We start from the raw sequence: 21,328 nt of genomic DNA, 5'->3' as shown, positions 1-21,328 counted from the left end.
GGTGTGTCTTGTCATATTTTCAGCCTTACAGTGGCCCATTTTCATCTACTATGCTAAAAACGTTGCCCTTTCATTTCTCCACAGTTGTGTAAACAGTTGTGATTAAACTGGCATTTAATCAATTGGAACAAAATCTCTGCGGCTCCCGAGGAGCTCACCTACTAAACCCGACTTTCAATGGCAACAATCTTCCAACAGACGGCTTCCCATCCAGACGGGCTTTCATTGCGCAGTAAAATAAACTTTTATTTGCTAACCTTGCCCTCGGAGCCGTTCAGCATTTCAAAAGGACCTCACATGACAAACACCGCTACGCTCCATCATTATCCCCCGCTCCCTCCCTCGCATTCCTGCGCCGGCCCTGCCCGGCTGTTCCCCTCCCCGGCGGCACAGCCCTCCCGAGGGGCGCGGGCGGTTCCGGCCGCCGGCTCTCCCGGCTCTCCCGGCGGCCCCGAGGGCCGGCGCCGCTCCCGCCGCCCGCCCGGCGACTCCCGAGCGCCTCGCCCGCCTCCTCCCTCCTCAGGCGCCCGGCGGACAGCGCGGCGCGCTCCGGGCAGGCGGGCGGGAGGCTGTACAACCAGGGCAAAGGACACTTCCCCTCCTCCCCCCGCCCTTCCTGCGCCGCGGCCCTGACATGAAGGCGGATCGCCGGCGCGCGGCCCCTACGGACGACGACAGAGATAGGGAGAGGGATGGGTACGGGACGGGACGGAGCGGACCGGTCCCGTCGTCCCTCGCACCCCGCCCACCGGCGCGATGCTCGCAAGCCGCCTTCCACCCGCCCGGCGCAGCCCCACGGCTCTGGGATCGGGGATCCGGGCCGCCCTCTGGGCGGAGGGATACGGGGCGGAGCCGGCGGCGCGGTCCGCCGGGGCGCTGAGTCCCGTTGCCGGGTGACGGAGCGGCCGGCCCGGCCCTCTCCCTCCCTCCTTCCCTCCCCGTGGCGCTGGAACCGCCGCTGCCGCCGGTTTACGTAACGCCTCCAGGGGCAGGTCCCGGCTCCGTCCCGCCCGCCTCACTCGGGGACGGCAGCAGCGGGACGGAGTCCGCCGCCTCCTCCGGCTGCCAGAGGCCCCAGGGCCCCGCTCTGCGCCGCCACGGCAGGTAAATGCCCGCCGCGGGCCCGGGGAGCAGAGGGAAGGGCAGGGCTGAAGGGAGGGAGGGAGACTGGCAGCAGCCCTGCCCGTGGAACGGGAGGACGGAGCCGGGAGGCGGCGGCGGGCGCCCCTCCCCTCCCCCGCTCCCTTCCCGCCGCTGCGCTGGGGCGGGCGGGCCGGACCCCCGGGAGCGCCGGGCCGGCGGCTCGGGGCCCGGCCGGGGAGGCCCGCGCATCCCTGCCCTCTCCGCTAACAGCCCGGGAAGAGGAGGAGTTGCGGGGCCGGGCCTCCTCCGGGAGGACGGTTTCCCGGGACGGCGCGTCTCGTTCCTGGGCTGCGCCTGGCGCAACGCGGCGGGAGCGTGCCGGGGGGCGCGGGAGGAAGGGGCCGGGGAGGGGGTGACAGGAGCGCCTGGGGCCGGGCGGGGGGCGGCTGCCGGCCGGCGGCGGGCAGGGCTCGGGGGCGGGGCCGGGGGCCCCGGTCAGAGCGCTGCTTGGGAGGGGAGCTGAGCCCTCCCTGGCTGCCGCCGGCGCCGCGCTCTTCCATGCCGGCGGGACCCGGCGCCAGGTGAGCGGCTTACGCCGCGGCCGGGAGGGAGGCGCCAGCTTGGAGCGGGAGCCGCGGCTCGGTGCCCTCGGGCCGGGTCACGCCCGGGAGCAGAAGAGGAGAAGGAGGGAGGGGAAGGCGGTGTCCAGCACCCACCCACCGCGGGTGCCGGCCCGCGCCGGTGTCACCCGGCGCCGGCAGATGGAAAAGCGGAGGATGCTGCGCTTCGGGCCGGAGTAGGGAGATCCCGATCCGCGCAGCGCCTCGCCTGCCCCGCCTGACCCCGAGGTTGAGGTGACGGGATTATGCCGCTGCCGGGCCCGGCCGACGCTCACGCCGTGACCTTTCATCCTGTGCGAACGTTCAGAACGCAGCAGCGGCCGCGCACCGGGGAGGGGGAGCTGGGGACGGGCTGGGGCCGATGGAAATCGCCCCGGCTGAGCCGCGGTGTTACAGCGCTGCCCCGGGGGCCGGTCCGGCGGGGATCGCTTTTTTTTTTTTTTTTTTTTTTTTTTTTTTTTTTTTTTTTTTTTTTTTTTTTTTTTTTTTTTTCCCCTTCCAGCAGCATTGTCCTTTAGGGCCTATTGAAGGCAAAAGGCGGATAGGAAGGCTAGGGCTGCTGCTGTTTGAGGAGGCGGAGCTGGGCTGATGGGAGACTGACGGGAGCCGCATCCTATGGGCACTGGGAGCCGGGCGCCGCTGGGGCGGGACCGCCGGCCGCGGCCTCTCGCGGGCGATGGGCGGGGTGGGGGACAAGGTTTGGCGAAGGTTACAGCTGAATGCAGAAGTGACACAAACTGACACTTCGCTCCGGCAAACTCGTTTCCATCTTCTCCTCGTCGCAATTAAAAGTGTACATGTATTGAATCGTCTTATGAAACTTTGAGAAAAGCGAAAGAGCGGTGCTCTTTTTCTGTCTTGTCTTTGTTTTAATTACTCATTGCAGTACTTGATACTGATCTGAAGGGTGGAAATAGTATGATTTGGTTGTCCTTCCTTTCAAATAAAACACATTCCTGTATTCTAATGTTTTCTGTGTATAAGTGATTTGGGCTGTAATTTATAAGCTTGGAATCAGAGGCCTCTGTGCTATGTGTAGTTGCTTTTCCTCATTCAAACCCTTTTAAATGTTTATGGTTTCTGTTGTACGCCATATATTTCTTCTGTGTTCCTGGAATGAAGTGGGAATTGCTGATCGATTTTGGTTTCTTAGCTGTCAGAAGTGAACTCGAGATGATTCAGTAGATAATTGTATAAAACAAAGTACTTCACTGCAGTGCTGAAACCCTAGGTATTGCAAGCTCCTCACAATCCACGGGAGTCTGTAACTGGCATTTTTCTTCATTATTTAAAACAAAACTATGCCTTATAAAAGTAAATAACGTGGAACTTGATTGTTACTTGACATGTAACTGTACAGATTTTATTTTGTACTAATCCTCCATCTGATGTTTCTTGTTAGTATGGATATGCTAAAATGGTAGTGTACAATCATTCTCTTCCAGTCAATAAAGCATATCCTATAGGCATCAAAATCTTCTCATTTCATCACTGAGATACAAGAGGGGATAAATAAATGATTTGAATAAAATAGGTGACTTGAATAAAATGAGTAGTATGTTATGTTATGAGTAGTATAATGTTATTTACTTAACAATTGTAGGGGAAATCCTGAGACAGGCCATTAAAAGCCCCAGCAGCGTATATTCCCACCATGTTCTGCTTGACAGATATTAATACATGTACAGTAACAGAACTTTATCTGTCTGTTTGGGGCACCATTGGGATTAAGATCCTTTGAGTCCACAGATTCTGCAAATTTGGATTGGGTATATGACCCTCCAGCTTTTCTAAAGCTCATGAGCAGTGGAATTGGAAGGAAAATAAGGGTCAAAGAGATCTCTGTGTGACCCAAGAAAAAATTGAGGCCTTGAACTTCTCTTACCTTATTATACCTGTTTGATAGGCCTATTCCAGCATTCCCCACTGCTTTTGTTGTTGCTATTTGCTATTCTTCCAAGTAAGAGAAATTGCATAGGGGTAAAATGGTGTCGGCATTTTCTTTTGCTCCTTTGCTGTGCATTCTAGCAGGAATAGGGACAGAGGAAGATCTAGATACTGCTCAAAAGTTCATCATTTGTCCATCTCGAGCATCTTGTTTCTAGGCCAATAGGGGGAATGAAGCAACCAAGAGGTTGCATAGGTGAATTTTCTTGAGGGATTTTACTGGGTTTTAGACATAGTGTTATAGAGTCAGAATAGACGCTTTATATACTTAGCTGGAATTCTAGCAAAATCGTGTCTCAGTTTTCTGCTTCTTCAAGCAATAGCTAATAACTAAAAGTAACAATTTAATACTATAATAGGATAGGCAGCAATGTCTCATAAAGCGGAATGTGGTGAAAATGGTAAGACTTAGAATTCCTGTAGAGTTGGAGAGGGAGCAGGAAATATTCCCATTATCTGCATTGCTAATGGAGCTTGGAATACAAATTATCTTGTAGAAGCTATTTAATATGTTCTGTTTATTGGGATAGTCTGGTTTTAGGATATTCTTCTGTCTTGTGGAACAGAGCTTGGAATCCTTCATTTTTGTCCAAGAAGATTGACAGGCTGGTTGGATAATTTGTAAATGTAATTGCAGAAATGAGCTGTGTTGTCCATCTCCATAGTCCTAGTCCCGCCCCAAGAATTTTTTCCAAATAAAGTCAGTCACATGATACAAAATAAAAATGTTTAAATGAGCATTGGTGTGCTTAGGTACATTTCAATACACAGGCAAAAGGAAAATTGTCAGATTGGAAGGAAAATTATGTGGGTTTTTTTTTTATTAATTTGGAAATAATTTACCAGATTTTTCTAGTCAGAAGTACCACGTAACCGTGAGACTGTCAGTATGTTTTAGTAGAAGAATATCTGGATGAGCTAGTTACAATATTTTTGCAAAAAAAGCAGCTTGCTCTACTTTCCTGAAAGTTGGTTGGGTACATTTTTAATAGATATTTAGAGATTGAATGTGTATTTTGTTGGCCCACAGAGGTGGGAGGGAAGGGTTGAGTAGCTTAAACATTCAGTACAAAGATTATTCTTTCATAGACATCTTACTAGCAGCTATTTCTGTAGCTTTATTGGAAGCTACTGAATATTTTAAAATTTTAATCATCTACTTCTTTAATAATTTCATATGCAGGATGTTTGGATCTACCTGCATAATACTATATATTGTTTGTTTTGTTTCTGCATCTGAATTCTGTTCATAACTTTGATGCCAAAGAAGACACATGGAACCTGTCTTTCCAAGAGATTTATTTCTGAGGCAGTAGTGTGGAAATTTAAATAATTAAGTATTTAAATTCATTTTTCACTCTTGTAATATTACATGTAATAGTTTAATTATAATAGTGTGGCAATTTAAATTATGATGTATTTAAATTCATTTTTTCAGTTCTGATATTACATGTAGTAGTTTAATTATATTCTGCTAAGTCTGTGCTCAGACTTGCTGTAGTGATTTTCATTTTTAATTTAATTTGGGGAATGTTTAAATATCTGGGTTTTGCTGTATTGTGGGAGAAATTTCAAATATGCAGTCCATGCTAATGTTACTTGTGTCTGTAACATTCTAGGTCTTATTCTAGAAAGGATTGCGTGCAAAAATTTATACTCTGTGCAAAAAGGTTTGTTAATAAATAAGTTGTAGCAGAGATGAAATCTGAATAATTTTGTGACATTTTTCCAACTTTTAGAAATCTTCCTCTAGTTACTATTAAATTTACCAAAGGAACAAGGTCTGCTGGACAGAATGCTAGGCTAGGATTGAGAAAAGAGATCCATATGCAGTTTTCTATCAGCTGTAGAGCTGAGTGAATTCAAGTGAAGTTTCGTTTTCCTGTGGTTGTGTTTAGTGCTGTATGGAAAGGAGTAGCTGTTATCCCTTTTGTGCATTGTTAAATTGTGTGAGTTCATTTTTACGGTTTGTTTAGATGGACTAGCTTGGTTGTAGAAGAATTCTGAAGGGAGTCGTGGTTGTGCTGCCAATGAGATTTTGCATATATAGACAGTGGAAAGAAGTACAGAGAGAGAGATAAGGGAGTAAGAGACTGAGAGTAGCTGAAGGCCAGAAAAAATAAAGCAACCTGTCATAAGGCGGTGCAGCTTTAACATCAGAGCAGCAGAGCGGAGCTGCAAGATCCATATCCTCTGCAGGGTTATTCCAGGTAGTGTTAGTGTAGTCAGGACTTAGATTGAGATAATAATCATCAGCAGTAAAATGGGAAAACGTGCTGAAATATACACAGATTGATTCAAGAAGTTATTTTGTTAATTTAGCATGTCTCATATGTACTTTTTAAGAAAACAAAGTGTTTTTTTAGCCTGAAGGGAAAGGGCTGCTTGAAGAATCACTGATGAAGAAATCAGTAATGCATATTGCTGTCACTGGATGAGTAATTAGTTCTCAGTAGGTCCTTGTGACACTGTAATGTGTTATTATGAATTTAAAACAAATTTGAAGGTTGTGACTGAGTGGATGGGCAACTTTAAAACATTGTTTTGTATTTAGGATGTTGGAATATCCTGAAAGAAATGGAGCCAGCTTCCATTTATTTTTTGGGTTCATATCTTTACTTTTAAAAGTGCAGGAAAAATTTTTACTATTTCATTATATTTGATTCTGCTCACTGAAGATTTTGAGCTAATTACTGTTACTGATTAGCTAAAGACTTCTGTTCAGTGAATTCCTCTCCTGGTTCTGTTTTCTGGGGTAGAAGTTCACTCCTCTGCCTATTCAACTCTTGCATTTGATAGTGAAACTGAATTACCTTCAGTAATTTTTGGGTTTTTTATGTTTTTATAGTAGTTTTGATGGAAGTCATGTTGAATTGTGTGAGATGACCACAAAAGTTTTAAAATGTCTCTGTAAGTTCAGATATAGTTCATCATATGAAGATGATTTTTTTCACCATCCTCTCTGAACTGAATATCTTACTGACTTCAGAGAAACCTCTGAGTTCCAGTTTTTAGTAACTTTGTTCTTGAATTATGAAAGAAATGCCTTGGTTGACAAGTAACTTCCTTGAAGGGAATTAATGTAATGCTGACCTGCTGTTTTCGTAAGAGGTTTTCTGGTTGCATTTTAGTAAAATGACCTTTTCAGCTGTCATTTGAAGTATCAAGCAGCAAATGTATTATTTTTAAGAGCAGTATTAAACTGTCCTATCTATTTGGTTAGGTTTTTTTTTTTTTTTTTTTTTTAAATAAGTAGTGTTTTTAAACAATGTACTTAATCATGAAAGTGGAGATATGGTAACAAATATCACCACTGTTTTTATGGAAAAAGACTGCCTGGCAGCCTTACAACATAAACCAAACCACAAATGTCTATGCAAATTCATTCAAATGCTAAAATATAAATTATTTCATGTTGACTTGCTATTCTCTTCCAAATTGCTGAATATCCTACTTCAGATCTCAATTTCATAAGTAGATAAAAGTTTATTTACTAATATTTTGGAATAAAAATTAGAAGTGGTAGAGGGGCAGGGGAAAAGTATTTGAAACTATTTCCTTTGTAGGTCTACCATATTTTATGTGCTGTGAAGTCAGTGTCTTCTCTACTGGTTAAGTTGTAGAGCTTGCAAATTCAACTTGTCCAAAACTCTTTGCGTTTACTGAGCCTCCTCTGGCTGACACATCTTGTAAGTTTTTACACGCTTATTAATGAAAACATTGTCTATATATGACTTCCAACTTAATTTATAGTAACTTTTTAAATTAAAATAACTGTTGAAAAGGCTATATTGTTAGGTGAAGTTACATATTTTTTAAACTCTATATGAAGCTCTTTAAAGCTTTTCAGCAAGATAGTAATTAACTCCCTGAGCTGCAGACCAAGTATAGAAAACATCAATAGTAAGTTTTCAGAAAAGACCTTCATACAAATTAAAAAAATGAATAAACCAGAGTAAAATATATAGTGTGGTCTTTAACTAGTTAGATGTTTATATACAGCTGGATGATGGACCTTGGAAGTATAAATAGCAAGACAAATATCGTAGCCTTTAAATGAACACTGGTGGTTGGATCTTTGGCATTCGTAATTCATTCTCTTCCTTGCCCGAATGACAGATGCAGTGTGTGCCTAAGAGTAAATTGTATATTAATTGAAAGAAATGTGCCCCTGTCTACTCACTGAGGTGTTCAGAGCTGGGGGCACGTCTTTTAATGCACACGTGTAACTTGGTGCACAGGCCTCCAGGCATTAGCATCCCACTTGGGAATGGGTTCAAACACAGACAAGGACCTGTTTGATCAGATAGTCAAGAGCATATATCTAGTCTTTACGTTACTTGACTGCATCCTGTGTTGCATTTTTAAGTCCTGCATATATTCTAGGTGATACTGAGGCTAGTAAATGTAGTGAGACGCAAGTAGTAGAAAGCTTACAGAGTTTACCTGCCAAAAATCCTGAAGTTAAATGTTTTGGTGAACTCAAAATATGTGCGTCTGTGTGATCACAGTTCTATTTGGTTTTGTTGTCTGTTAACTCCATTTGTGTTTTCCTAAACCTGAGGAAGTGTTATTGAAGTATGATGATGGTAATCAATGATGTGTGGTCTGTTGCTTGTGTACATAGTAAAAGATACTGCTTTTGATTAATAGTGTCCATGTGAAGATTCTCGTGGGACTGAACAGAAAAGACTGTAGCTATCTCCTTCTTGAAGTTGCATCTAGAAAAGTATTTCTCCCCAGGATCTCTCAGGCCCAGTAGCAGCCCATCCAGGCAATCCCTTGTAATAGACTTGAAGTAAACAAGGGAGAGCAAGATGCATGTCTCTGGCATTGCTCTGGTACACTGATAAGATCTGCAAGTTTAAACTCAAAAACTTAAATCATACCACTGTCTTCAGTGGTAAAAGAAATGTAGCAGAAAGGTCTAAAAGCTGATGTTAGTGGTACTGAAATTACACGGATGGTTGGAGGGTCAAGTATGAGGTGAGGCAATGCCTCAGTGTTTCTGAGGTGTACACATGCTGCCTTCTACACTACCACACATTCTCTTGGGTTCTCCACGCTTGGGTTATCCATCCTATTCTCCGTTAGTTGCAGTGCAACACCTGCCTCTCTCTCAGCAAATCTGAAGGAACCAGTAATTGCTTTGTCAACACCAGGCTTCTGTTTGAGACCGAGTCTGCTGAATGTTACAAGTACCGGGTATGGTTGCATGGGTGCCTAGTGAATTTCTGTAAAATTATTAGAAGCAAATATAATACCTGTTGAAGTACCTGGATTGGCTTCCACACTTCATGTTCCTAAGAATAATCATTGAAAGAAAAGACTTGGATTTGAATTAGCTAAAATGTAGCTTCTGCATTTTAGTTTCTAAAGTTTTCTTGTTATTCTTGAGTGGATCTAATAGTGGGTTGCTGCTGGAAGGGGCAATACCACTTCCTCTCTTACGCCACATGTAGAAATTTTGTGGCAAGAGAGCGAGTTGATCACTGATTTGTATTTTTTGAAGACCGGATTACCAGAAAGGAAATCTTTCTATTTGGAACAAAAAATTGATACAGTTCATCTCTGCAACCGCACAGTGGAGTGGATGTGTTAGGTACAGGGACAAGAGGGTGGGAACATGGAGGGGAGGATGAGAGAAGCAGTGGAATGTCTTGTCCTCTCTTGGTGGCAGTGTGCAGTGGTGGTGCAGTTCCTGTTATAATAATTCACCTTCAGGTCATCCACGAAGGCTTCTCTGTCAAAATGCAGCTGCTGTTGTTCTCTTGAAAGTTAGTTACTACTGCTATAAAAACAATCACTTCTGGTTTTTGCAAACTGGTACTTGTGCTGGCAGCAGTAGTAATTCCTTTTTGTGTGACATTGTTTTAATTAATTTTTAATGTGAAAAATACTTACCTAAATTCTTTGTCATTAGATGCTGATTTGTATTTTTAAACTTCTAAAAAGTTGCCATGCATCTAAGTTATGCTACATGTGTACATTTTTTATTTTTCAGCTAAGATTAAAAAAAAAAAAGTAGTCATGTTTAAATAAAGTAAAATTTGGTTCAAACACCCATGTAGACACTTACAAACTAAATTGGAAAAAAATTTTTCTCATGTCAATTTATGTTGTTTTTTAAGGGTAGAATAGAATTATTAGTACTCTGTTGGGAGCTGGATTACCCTTTGGACAAATTCTTAAATAATGTGATTGTTAATGGCAGCTGTGCATTTGAGAATAGCGAGGCAGCATTTCACTTCTCTAGATTTTGGCAATTTACAGATATCTTCCCATTTATTAAATCTGATCAATGGAGGTATTTTTAACAGTTTTAAATCCTTCTTAAATAGCAAAATTTTTTGAGATATAATTCTTTGGTTTCAGGTAATTGCAGGTTACAGATGTGCTGTACTTAAATTTACCTGATGCAATTGCATAATCTGTGTTACCAGAGATTGTTTCATTTGTCATGTTTTATTTTGTCAGAAATGCTCTGAGCTCCATTCTGTTTATTGAAATAGAAGCAGTATCTATGTACTGCATAATGAAGTACTTGCTTTTGGGATTTTTTTAAATGCAGCTTTAATACTGAGTTGACCTCCTGAAACAGTTTTCTTGAGTGATGCTATGAAATAAAAATACTTCCAGCTTGAAGATAAAATTTGCTTCCCAAATTATCAAGACTCCCACTGAAACATGATCCGCAAAACTTGCCAACTATTAGGCTTGTTAATGAATTTTTTTAAAGGCATATTAGACATACTGAAGGACCACTTCCTAAGTCATCAGTCTGCAGAGATCATTCTTTACAAGCCTGCTGTATATAATGAGAACCTTTCCAAAAGAGTCCTGTTTTTGAAGGCACATTCAAACCCTGCAATTCTATGAAATGATGAAGTTTTGGGGTGTACGCAGTGTCTTCAGGTTTTGTTGTTAGGTCATGCTTTTCCCCTTTCTGTCTTGCCTTTTTTTCTTAGCTTAAAAGTTTGACATTTTCCAGCTTTCGTACATATTTGTTTTTCAGAAGTGAAGAATACAGATGAGGAGAATTTGGGGTCTTTGATATGCAACCGACCCCCTAGTGCAAGTGTCTCACTGGCTAATTCTGCCGTCCATTAACAGTTGTTTCCCATAGCTCAGTTTTTGCCCCATGACAGGATTGATGTTTTGACATCTTCTAGTAAAGTTCGTGTGTATTAATAATGTGCAGCCCTGTGAGTGGATCAGCTCGTTGCACTCCTCCGACAATTGTTTTTTGAAGCATTGCTCTTGTATGGTGGTAAACATAAATGTTTTATAAGAACAGCTGTACTGGTTCAGACAAAGGCTTTGACAAACCCTGTACTTGTCTGCAAAACCATCTCTAAAGGAGCAGTTAGGGACAAAAAAAGAACAGGGAGAGTGATACCTTTCCTAAATACTCCCTCAGCCATACACTATTTTCATCCTAGGGGATTTCCTGACCCTGATATGGTCTGTCTAGTTGAAAACTCAAGGCATCTCTCTTACTCAGTTTCGAAGGCCATCTATTTTTTTTTTTTTTTTTTTAAATCTTTTGCAATGAATTCTACTAGATGTTATGCAAAGTTCTGTATGTAGGTGTTACTAACTCATTAGTACTTTCTAGTAACAAAACCCAGACATTAAACAACCAGTCTCTATCCGAGGAGAGACATCAATTAAAAGCTCACAACTCATTGGTTTATGCATGAATAGCATCAGGTGGTTATTGCCCCTCTGCCTCATTTTGAGTTTGCCTATGGTGAATTTTGATTACCTTGTTTTTATGGTCCAGTCCAGTTTCATAATGTCCTTCTGTATTTTTTCAGTTGCTCTGTAGTTACTATCCCTGATCACTTTCTCTCCTTTGGTAGCTTCTAAACTGTGTCACCCATCTCATCTTCCAGGCCACTTAGGTATTTATCAGGTAATGCAGGTCCCAGAGCAGAATCCTGCACAACTGTGCTGGTGACTTCCCCTGGTGTCATCTTGATTATATCTGTTCTTTTTCTTTGCTACCGTAAGTAAATGAGGCTTACGTGGTAGCTCTTGAATCCTTTGAGTAATTCCATTAAGCTTTTATACAGGATTAGCAGCTTCAGATTTTCATTTGGATAAGTGTTATGAAAATAAGATTGCAGATTTGCAAGGAAAAAAATCCTGCAGTAACACCCGCGTGCTGGTTTCTGTCTCCCCTATGGGTGCTTTGACTTGAGTTACCCTAGAGCCATAAATCCAGCCTCAATAGACATGAGTCCCCTATAAAACATAAATTACAAATTAGACTGTATCACTCTTGCACTTCTTGGTAATGCTTCTTAAAAAAGTTGGTTCTATGTATATTTAAAGTTGATTCACAGAGCTGCTTTTATGCTTCTGACCATTCTGGTGCTTTGATTCCAGCCAGGTGTTTAATCTCTTTTTCTGATAGCAGGACAATATTTCTGTAGTGTTTCAGTGCCTTGGTCATGAATCAGGCCTCTGCTCTTGCTGTTTGTTGGGCAATAACATCAAATATCACCAGTGCATAAAAAAACTGTCCCTGCTCTGAAGACTATACAGCGAAATTTCTTAGACTATCAAGGAATGTGGTTCAAAAATAACAACTTCTCTTACTTCTCAATTCCCATGTCTTTTAAATACAATGTGAAATTTATTAAGCACACAGATTCCATTGTTTGCTAGGCTTTAAATAGGCTTTGGTTTTGGGCTTTGACAGTGCCTTTCCCAGTGTGTAGCTGCATGGTTTGTTAAGGATTTGTTCAGCATTTTCATGGAAAGAAACAAACAAACAAAAAAATTAGGGTAAAATTGCAGATTCTTCCGTAATATATAAGAACAATTTGGAATTCTGTTGCCATCGTATAATGTAGTCATGCTTTTGATTATCAGTTTTCTAAAGGGGACTGAAATTTATTGCGCTATGTGTGTGATTTTAGTATGTTGTTGACCAAACTTGATAAAATTTTTACTTTTTTTAATACTAATTAGGATTTCCATATTTTTTCCCTACCTGTACTTGCCAGAGAGAGGACATACTATTTGCTTTTAATAAAACCATTCTGGGAAAAAAACCCCCACATTAGTTTGAAAAAACATTGTGTTGGTTAAAAAATGTGAACACTTCTATCCACTTTTTTTCTTTTTTTAAAATATACATATAATCTCTTTTCTCTGTTCATTAAATAAATGTCATAAATATCAACTGGTGAAAAAGTGGTGAAAAAAATGTCAGAGTGGTGAAAAAAAAGATTTGAAATGACAGCTGTTAATTTAAACTCTGTAATGCACTGATGTATTTCAAAGAATAATAGAGGAAACTTTGTTAAAACAGCAGTTTCGACAGCTATTGTGTGAGAATGTGTTTGGTCTAATTGTTAACATGTAGCAGTAGGCAGTACCAAACACTGGAAACGCAGATGTTTTACATTTTGGGAACTGAACGAAGGAAAAGTAGCATCTACAGATTATCCAAGAGATTGACTTGTCTGTATTAATGTATCAAAATGTGTAAAGAGTGGATTTGAGTTTTTAGAGACTCTCTTGCCGATTATGCAAATAAAGAACATACTAGTTTTCAACCTCTTTCAATATGTAATCCAGAAACTTTTTTTTCTAGTGATGATATATACCTCAGAGTAGTGAATTTAAGCCTGCAGACAATTTGCTTTCTTTTCAAGTTACCTTTTATGATCTCCAAGATATTGTCTGTGGACCTTTAGTTTACCTGATAGGACAATTTAAAGGGGTGTGGTTCTTACTCTCTTATTCCAATATCTTCTGCTGTTTTAAAAGTTGATGATTGTTAAATCATTGTATATATATATATATTTTATTATTGTTATTATTTTTTTTTTTTAAGTTTAGTTTAGTTTACAAAAAAATAGTGGGTTGGGACCTTGCTGCATGGATACACAATTTTCATAGGCCTCTTGGTGCTGATAAAATAGAGATTGGGTTACCTTAGATTAATTCAGTGGGTTTTGTGGTTTGGCTTTGGTTACTGTTTTCTAACAGTATAAAAGAGAGTATGGAGAAAAAAAGCAGTTAAAGACATGGAATTGTCTTGCTTGGCATGAACTTTTAGTTAATCTTTCTGTTGATTATCCATACATTAGCACTTTCTTGGTGTGCTTATATCAAGCTTCATTGAAGAGTGGTTTAATTATACCTTTATTATTTAATTATACCTTATATTTTACTGCACTCTTCTGTAATCTCTGATTTTATGCTGTCATCCTGTATCCCACAGACACAACTGCCACAGGAAGTTGTTTGTGTTACTTTCATTATTGTAGTACCAAGATACTTTGAAAAAAAAAAGTTCTGTGTACTTGTTATGACAGTACCCATATTCCGGTTACTTTATAGGGAATACTAGCTTACTTAGTCTTCAAAAGAGGTTTTTTACCATGAAAGAGCAACTGTGTTGAAGAGGACATACCTGGAGAGCTCCAGCATCACTTTCTGTATTGTTGATCCTCCCTTCTATTGCTTGCTATCGGTTATTTAAAGTTGTTGCTTTGCCGTAGCTGGATCTCAGGAGACTAAGGCTTAGTTATTTTCTTCTGCTGTCCGTTGTAGATCAAAAGAGTATCTAGCGTTTATCACACTGAATAGAATTTTGAGAAATATGTGTATTCTAAGGCAGCCTAAGTTGAAAAATACGAGTATTTATACAATATTGTTCTCACTCCTTTAGAAGACGCTTCATAAATTGGCTCTTGTGCCTCTTGTGGTTAAGCTGCTGACAGTTTATCTAGTGTGACCTTGTTAAGGTCATTGATTAGTATTGCAGAAACTTAAGGTTACTTAAAAGGAAAGAATATACTAAGAAGTGGAGTAAAGAGAAATTATTTTGAAATAATTTTAACACATATTTTTTACTTTGTAACTAAAAAGTAGTTTTCACAAAGTATTGGTACAGATGCTTAAATTTTTATTTGGTAATTTTTGTTACAAGGCATGTCCATCTGTCATATTTTATAGCTGGAAATGGAGAATTCTTTCTGACTTAGTTAAAATAACTAGCCTTCCACTAATTATTTTGGCTGTAATGTGCTCCCTCTGTTCATTTTAGCCCTGGCCTTGTGAGGATAGAAAAATTATTTTTAGTGAGACAGTGTGAAATAGATTTAAGAGGGATAATAACTTATTTGTCAGAAAGTGTTACCTCTAAAATCAAGCTTCACATCTATCAGCAGAAACGTTTGCTCTTTTTGAGTGACTTGTATTAATTTGATTTGGAGAGTCTCTCTAGTACTGGGGTGGAAAACAACTGTGTGAAATCAATCTAAAACAAAGGAAATGTTTAAGACCATCTGTGCAACAAAGTACTTGAGAGTAAAATGAGAACTCTTAAATAATATTTAATAATTTATTTAGATTTCCAGGTTTTATATCATATAACTGAACGTTAAAAGAGGTAATAGAATATGATATTCAAAAAATCTGGAGTGCAAAACAAATTACAGGGGGTTTTTTGTCTGATTTCATAATTCCTCTTATAATCAGTCTCTCTCCTGCTGTCTTTTCCCTCTCCTCCCCATCTAATAAAAGCAAGACACACTTTAACTGGTCAGCTGAAGTCAATCAGATTTTGTCAGCTTAGATCTCAAGTACTGAATCTCTCAAATGTCTCAAATAAGTGTTAAGATAGAAAAGAGAGGCCCCATTATCATCTCGTTCAGGGAAAAGCTGAAGCATAAACTCAGTCCTTACTAGGTTTAGCTGGGGAGCTAAGCAGTGTGTCAAAGTTTTGATTGAAGTGACTCAGTATCCAGGAGCTTTGCCATTTAGAATCAGAAGGGTTTGAGTTGAAAGGAATCTTTTCGTGATCATCAACGCTCATTTCTGTGGGCAGGGACATTCTTCATTAAATAAGGTTGCTCAAAGCCCTTCCCCAGCCTGACCTTGAATACTTGGAATAGATCATGCATAACTTCTCTGGGCAAGTTGTTCAGTGTCTCACCCCTTCAACATAAAAATATCTTCCTAAAGTTCAACCTAAATCTAAAGAGTTTTAGTTTAAAACCCTGTCACTACAGACCCTCATAAAAAGTCTGTCCCCATTTTTCTTCCAACCTTTTAAGTTCCCTCAGTACCTAGGGATGCATTTCATCAGGTTCCATAGACTCATGTACGTTCAGGTTCCTTAGATGGTCTCAAGTCTGACCTTGTGCTGCAGTGGGCAGTTCTCCATTCTGGTCCACACCTTTGCCTCCAGTGAGTGGGGCAGTGTGTCTGGAGCACTTGCTGGTGAAGACCAGGATAAAGAAGTCATTAAGTACCTCAGCCTTATCCATGTCCTGGGTCTCCTTTGAGATAGGGGCCCTTTTATCACTGATAGAAGCTTTTTCTTGTTTAGAAGCTTCATCAATCTTGACGTCCTTGACCATGTTTAATTCTATCACAGCTTTAGCTTTCCTGACCTGATTCCTGGCTGTTTGGACAATTTCTCTGTATTCCTCCCAAGCTACCTGTCCTTGTTTCCACCCTCTGCAGGCTTCATTTTTCTGCTTGTGTTTGTCCAGGTGTTCCTTGTTCAACCATGCAGGTGGCTGGTGTTTTGCCCAACTTCCTTTGGTAGGCATGCCTCACTCCTGAGCCTGGAGGAGGTGATCCTTCAATACTAACCTGTTTTCTTGGGCCCCTCTACCAAGCAGATCCCTGAGAAGGCCAAACTGTGCTCACCTGAAGTCTAGGGCAGTGAGATTGCTGTGCACCCTTGCTGCCCTAAGGATCTTGAACTCCACCATTTCATGGTCACTGCAGCCTAGGCTGCCCTTGAGCTTGGCGTTCCCCAGCAGCCCCAACATTTTGGTGAGAAGGAGATCCAGCATAGCACCTCTCCTTGTTGGCTTCTCTGACTCGGGGAAAAGAGGGTATTACCATGATCACATTCCAGGTGCCTCCTGGTCCTGGCTTGCTTGTGCTCTGCTGTGTTGTCCCTCTAACAGGTGTGGGGTGATTGAAGTCCCACATGAGGACCAGGGCTTGTGAATGTGAGGCTGCTCCTATCTGTCTATAGAGGACTTCGTAGCTCAGTCTTCTGGGCGGGGAACCTGTAGCAGACCCCCAGTATAACATGACCTGTCCCTGCCCTCCCTTTCATCCTGACTCATAACCTTTCTCAGTTGGCTTCTCTTTCATTCCCAGGCAGATCTCTGTGCACTCCAGGCAATTACTGACACAGAGGATAACATCCCTTCCTTGTCTCCTGTGCCTATCCTTACTAAATACCCTGTATCCCTCCATTCCAATACTCCAGTCATAGGAGTCATCCCGCCATGTCTCATCACTAATGCCAGTAAGATGATAGTCATGCAGGCACATGCATGTCTCTAACTTGTTTTTTTTATTGTCTTTGCTACGTGCATTTCCATAGAGGCATTTTAGCTGGGCTCACTGGCTGGAGTGGCAGAAGTTCCTTTGTGCTGCTCTTCAGGCGCTGTCCTGCTGACCTATGATTCCTTTCCAGGCTCTGAGCATCTTTTGCTGGCTCTGGTATCAAACTGGTAGCAGTGAGATGGATTGAGGCTTCTGTTCCCTTGAACTTTTAGGTAGTTCTGCACCATGTCTCAAGAAAGATCAATTAAGAGTGTCAGTTTTCCTGTATCTATGAAATACAGGATTTGGAGGGCTGACAAGGACAGTGGTATTGACTTGGGGAGAGCATTCATCACATGCTGTGCTGAGCCAACAGGACTAAACAGATTTTCTGGAATGTTGTTCTTCAACAATTAAGATCATATGGACTTCTTAAGAGTTTGGACCTGTGGCTCTTGGAGTTGGACTACCGTGGGTCACAATACTAGACTTTCTTAGGCTTTCTATTTTCTAGTTATGTGATGAAGCTCCAGTGCCTTGCAGCATGTTTCTACCTACTGTTGTTAGTGCTTCCTTAAAAGATTCTGACTAATTGAAACATGTTGCTGAGCAAGATTGAATAATGTTGTGTTATCCCCTTTCTCAAAATGAACACTGCAACCAGAGCAGTAAGGTCACTTGAGGAGAGGGAAGGGGTTTCATGAACTATTTCTGTGATGTTGCAATTGACTCAGGAAAATCTGGAATATAGTTGTACCTGAGTGGTGGTGTAAAGAAGGCTTCTAAAAACGATCATCTTTTGTTGTGTTGACATGTATCGACTTTCAGTTTTGTTTGGCCACAAAACACGTGCTGCCCACTTGAAGTGCTGCCCCCGGTATCTAGTTCACATAGTTGTGTTAGGTGATGCCTATTGTTTGTTGGTTATCTTGCACTGGGGTTGGAACAAAACAGTAGATTTTGCTTAGTCACTTGAGTCTATTTTGTTTCCTTTCAGTGAAGGGATATTTTCTGCTTGGATTTGAGCTTTGCTTTCTCATGCTGAGGATCTGGAGAGGGGAAAGAAGGCCTACACAAATGCCAGATTGGCATGTAGTTCATAAGCAGACCAATCCAGAACCGCCTTTTTTGTGCTGACATTCTCTGCATTCGAGAGCAGAATGCTGACGTGTGTGGTGCTTGCACCTTCTGCCCCTTGCTTATCAAGATTGATTTGTGATTGGGGGTGGTGTAAGTGTTAGGATAGTTTGTCTATTTTAGGGACATGGTTTCGAGTTCAAGCTCTCAGGTAGGACAGGTGTATGCATTGTCTAAAGAGGGTTAAATGTTAATTTTTGGCACAGCTAAATTATGTTTTGCTCAAATTTTTGAAGTTATTTGCATTTTTATTAGGAGAGATTTTGGATGATAAAATGTTTTACTGGCCTGGAACAAGGCAAATAATTTAAACTAAGGAAAAAAACCTCAAACCCCACCACTAAGAAAGAACCAGAACCTAAACCTGAAGGTAGTAGGAACTGTTTAGCAGTAGGATTTATGAAACTCGTGATCAGATGAATTTCATTAATTCAGTGTTTTATAAATAAAACACTTCTATTTCAGAAATGGGTATTGCCGCAAAACAGTAGCATTATATTGTCTTCTAGTGATGCAAAATACACAGTCTTTATTCAAACTAATACAGAATTTTTTTAATGAAAGTGGGTATTTTTCAGCTGATAGTGAAAGTAATGAAATCTCAACTTTGCCATAAAGCTAGGTCAGACATATATTTCAATCGACAGATTAATTGTGAAGTCTTTGATGAAAGAGTCTCTCTTCCTACAGTAAAAAGTACCTTTCCTAAAAGTCAACTTTAAACTTATAATTTCCTTCACTCTTCAAAATGACACTGAGTAGATGTACAACATGTTTGGAGTAAGCAGTATGTAAATGACTGCTTTCTACTTCGGGTGCTTTTTTTTTTCACTGTTTAATATTATTCTTGTATGGATACATATTGTCACAACTTATCATTTTTTCCTCTTTATAGGTCCTGCTGGGGACTTGCATCTGGCCTCAATGTGAAATTAAGGTAGAAAAACACATCTACATATGTGTTTGCTATTAGGATTTAGTTTATTCACTGGTCATGCCTGAAGAGTGATGTTCGTCTCTAGTCGGCTAACAGCCAGGAAATATAAATGATTGTCCTAGAAGTCAAGCCTCTCTCCTATTTACTGGAGTGAAAATCACCTCCAGATATCGACGGAAAATCAACTACAGAAAATGCTTCACGTTATAAGGATGCCAACCACCTAGATTCATGCGCCCTATCTGTACAGTTGTTGTGGATGGTTTGCCATCTGAAAGCTCCTCAAGCTCTTATCCAGGCCCTGTATCTGTTTCTGAAATGTCTCTGCTACATGCTTTGGGTCCAGTGCAGACCTGGCTGGGACAAGAGCTAGAGAAGTGTGGCATTGATGCCATGATTTATACTCGGTATGTCCTCAGTCTTCTGCTGCATGATAGCTATGACTACGACCTGCAGGAACAGGTATTTACATATTTTAGATGTTGTCCAGTGAAAGTGAGTTTTGTACCAGTTATGTTTTGTGTATTATACCTGGGTATGCCTCATTTGGGGGGGTGATTGTCTTTAAGTGTGTGGGTGGAAGGAGGGTATAAACCACACAGGAGTCAGATTTGATGGGTGAACTGAGATTAAAGTACTTAGGTTGCTGTATGGGCAATTGCATTAAACAGCGTTTTCACATGGCTACTATTGATATCAGAATTTTTAACACTGGAATATCTGTGTCCTAAATGGAGAACATCACTACCTGTGATTATAAGATTAATTTAGTATTAGTACACTAATGTAATACTTGCAAACTGTGTCAAACAGCCCAGCTCCACAGTAGTTTGTAGACCCCCATCACTTCCCATGGATTTCATGTTGTGCTATTATCAGTAAAGAATAAACACCCCTCCCAATATTTTTTAGTGTTCAGGTATTTGAAATATATTATTATACATACATTATTCATCTCTTCTAAAATAATATTAATGCTGAATGCTGATAAAAAGCATGCAAGAGAGTTGTGACCCTAGAACATACTGTTCAGTCTCGATGCTTTTTTTTTTTTTTTAATTTCTCTGCATCATGAACCTGTGTAGAAATACTTTTAATATGAATTCAGGACTCAGGGAAATTATAGTGTTTGCAGAAAAGGCTGACGATGCTGTTAAAAATAGACATTATCTTAGGAGATATTTGTGGTGACAGTGGGAAGGAAGGAAAGCAAATACCTATTATTTGATAGGTTAATTATTAGTCCTTTTTCATTACTGTTGTTTTGGTTATACTTCAAACATTGCTACCTAAGTGCTTCAGAACTTCCATTGTCACCTAGTTTATCTTTTTAAAAATCCAGCAAGAGTAGAGCAGGTTACTGTGAGATAGATGTAACTGAGGCACAAAAAACTCGTCAGATGCTGCTGGTTTTTGAACTCTTAGCAACCGTTACTGTGCATAAAAGCCTTCATGCTTCCCTTGTGCAAACCAGAAAACTTGTAAAAGTTTTTAGTTTCTTTTTGTTCAAAAGTGTATCTGGCAGCAGTAGGTGACATCAGCAACAACCCCATGATTAATGATAATTTAAAAAACCCACTTGTAAGCACTTTCTGGAATGTACCTTAACATGCAGGTCTTGGTCAGACATGAATAGCTGTATTTTAGAGGGCAGCAGAAAAAGGTTCCAAGGCCTGTTTGAAAGAAACGTGTGGGATGGTGACATTAAAAACAAAACCAATTGAAACCACATGAGAACTTGAGGAGCTTTAGAGATAGGCCAGTGGCCTTGGGGAAAATGAAGATGTGTTTCTTTTCAGTCCATTTCAGACCACAGTCATAACTTTGAAGTTGCTACTGTGATATTTCAAATTACTGAAATGCCAAAATTAGTTTTCTTTTCTTCAAGCTTTGCAAGAAGCAGGGTAACTATATTGTGAAAATCTCATGCAGTTTATTTCTCGTTTTGATACCTTAACTGGATCCTTTGTGGGTTTGATAACAGAGCTTTAAGGAATGTGTCTGTTCTTTTTCCAAGTTGATTATCTGAACCTAATGAGCCCAAGGGAGAAGAATACCACTTGCTGACAGGGTAGCCAAAACCTGTGTTGCTGAGCGGGTGCTGTGGTACCAATGCACAGGATGTCTTCTGAACAACATTGGGCTTTGAAGCTGGGAGATTTTTCTCCACCTCCTCCAGTTTGATTCTGTTTATAACACACTTCTACTGCAGTTGTTCGCCCTGCTTCAGTTAACCATTTTCTAAGTTTTGGGGCCTAATATCAATTTAGTTTTGGGATTATAT

The 21,328-nt window shown here is 40.9% G+C and overlaps 1 protein-coding gene across 1 annotated transcript in view; it reads left to right on the top strand.

The window, feature by feature from the left end:
- The first annotated feature begins 973 nt into the window (after positions 1–973).
- KIAA0232 (KIAA0232 ortholog) overlaps positions 974–21,328 on the top strand; it is a 65,806-nt gene continuing 45,451 nt past the window's right edge. The window contains exons 1-2 of the mRNA XM_040065802.2: positions 974–1,104; positions 19,003–19,506. Coding sequence (XP_039921736.1) covers positions 19,276–19,506 — 231 coding nt within the window. The 5' untranslated portion in view covers positions 974–1,104; positions 19,003–19,275. The remainder of the gene's footprint in view (positions 1,105–19,002; positions 19,507–21,328) is intronic.

Source organism: Hirundo rustica, chromosome 5 (genome assembly GCF_015227805.2).
Source record: "Hirundo rustica isolate bHirRus1 chromosome 5, bHirRus1.pri.v3, whole genome shotgun sequence".
NCBI classification, from domain to species: Eukaryota; Metazoa; Chordata; class Aves; order Passeriformes; family Hirundinidae; genus Hirundo; species Hirundo rustica.
The sequence above is the reverse complement of the archived record's forward strand: the minus strand, read 5'-3'. Positions and strand labels throughout refer to the sequence as shown.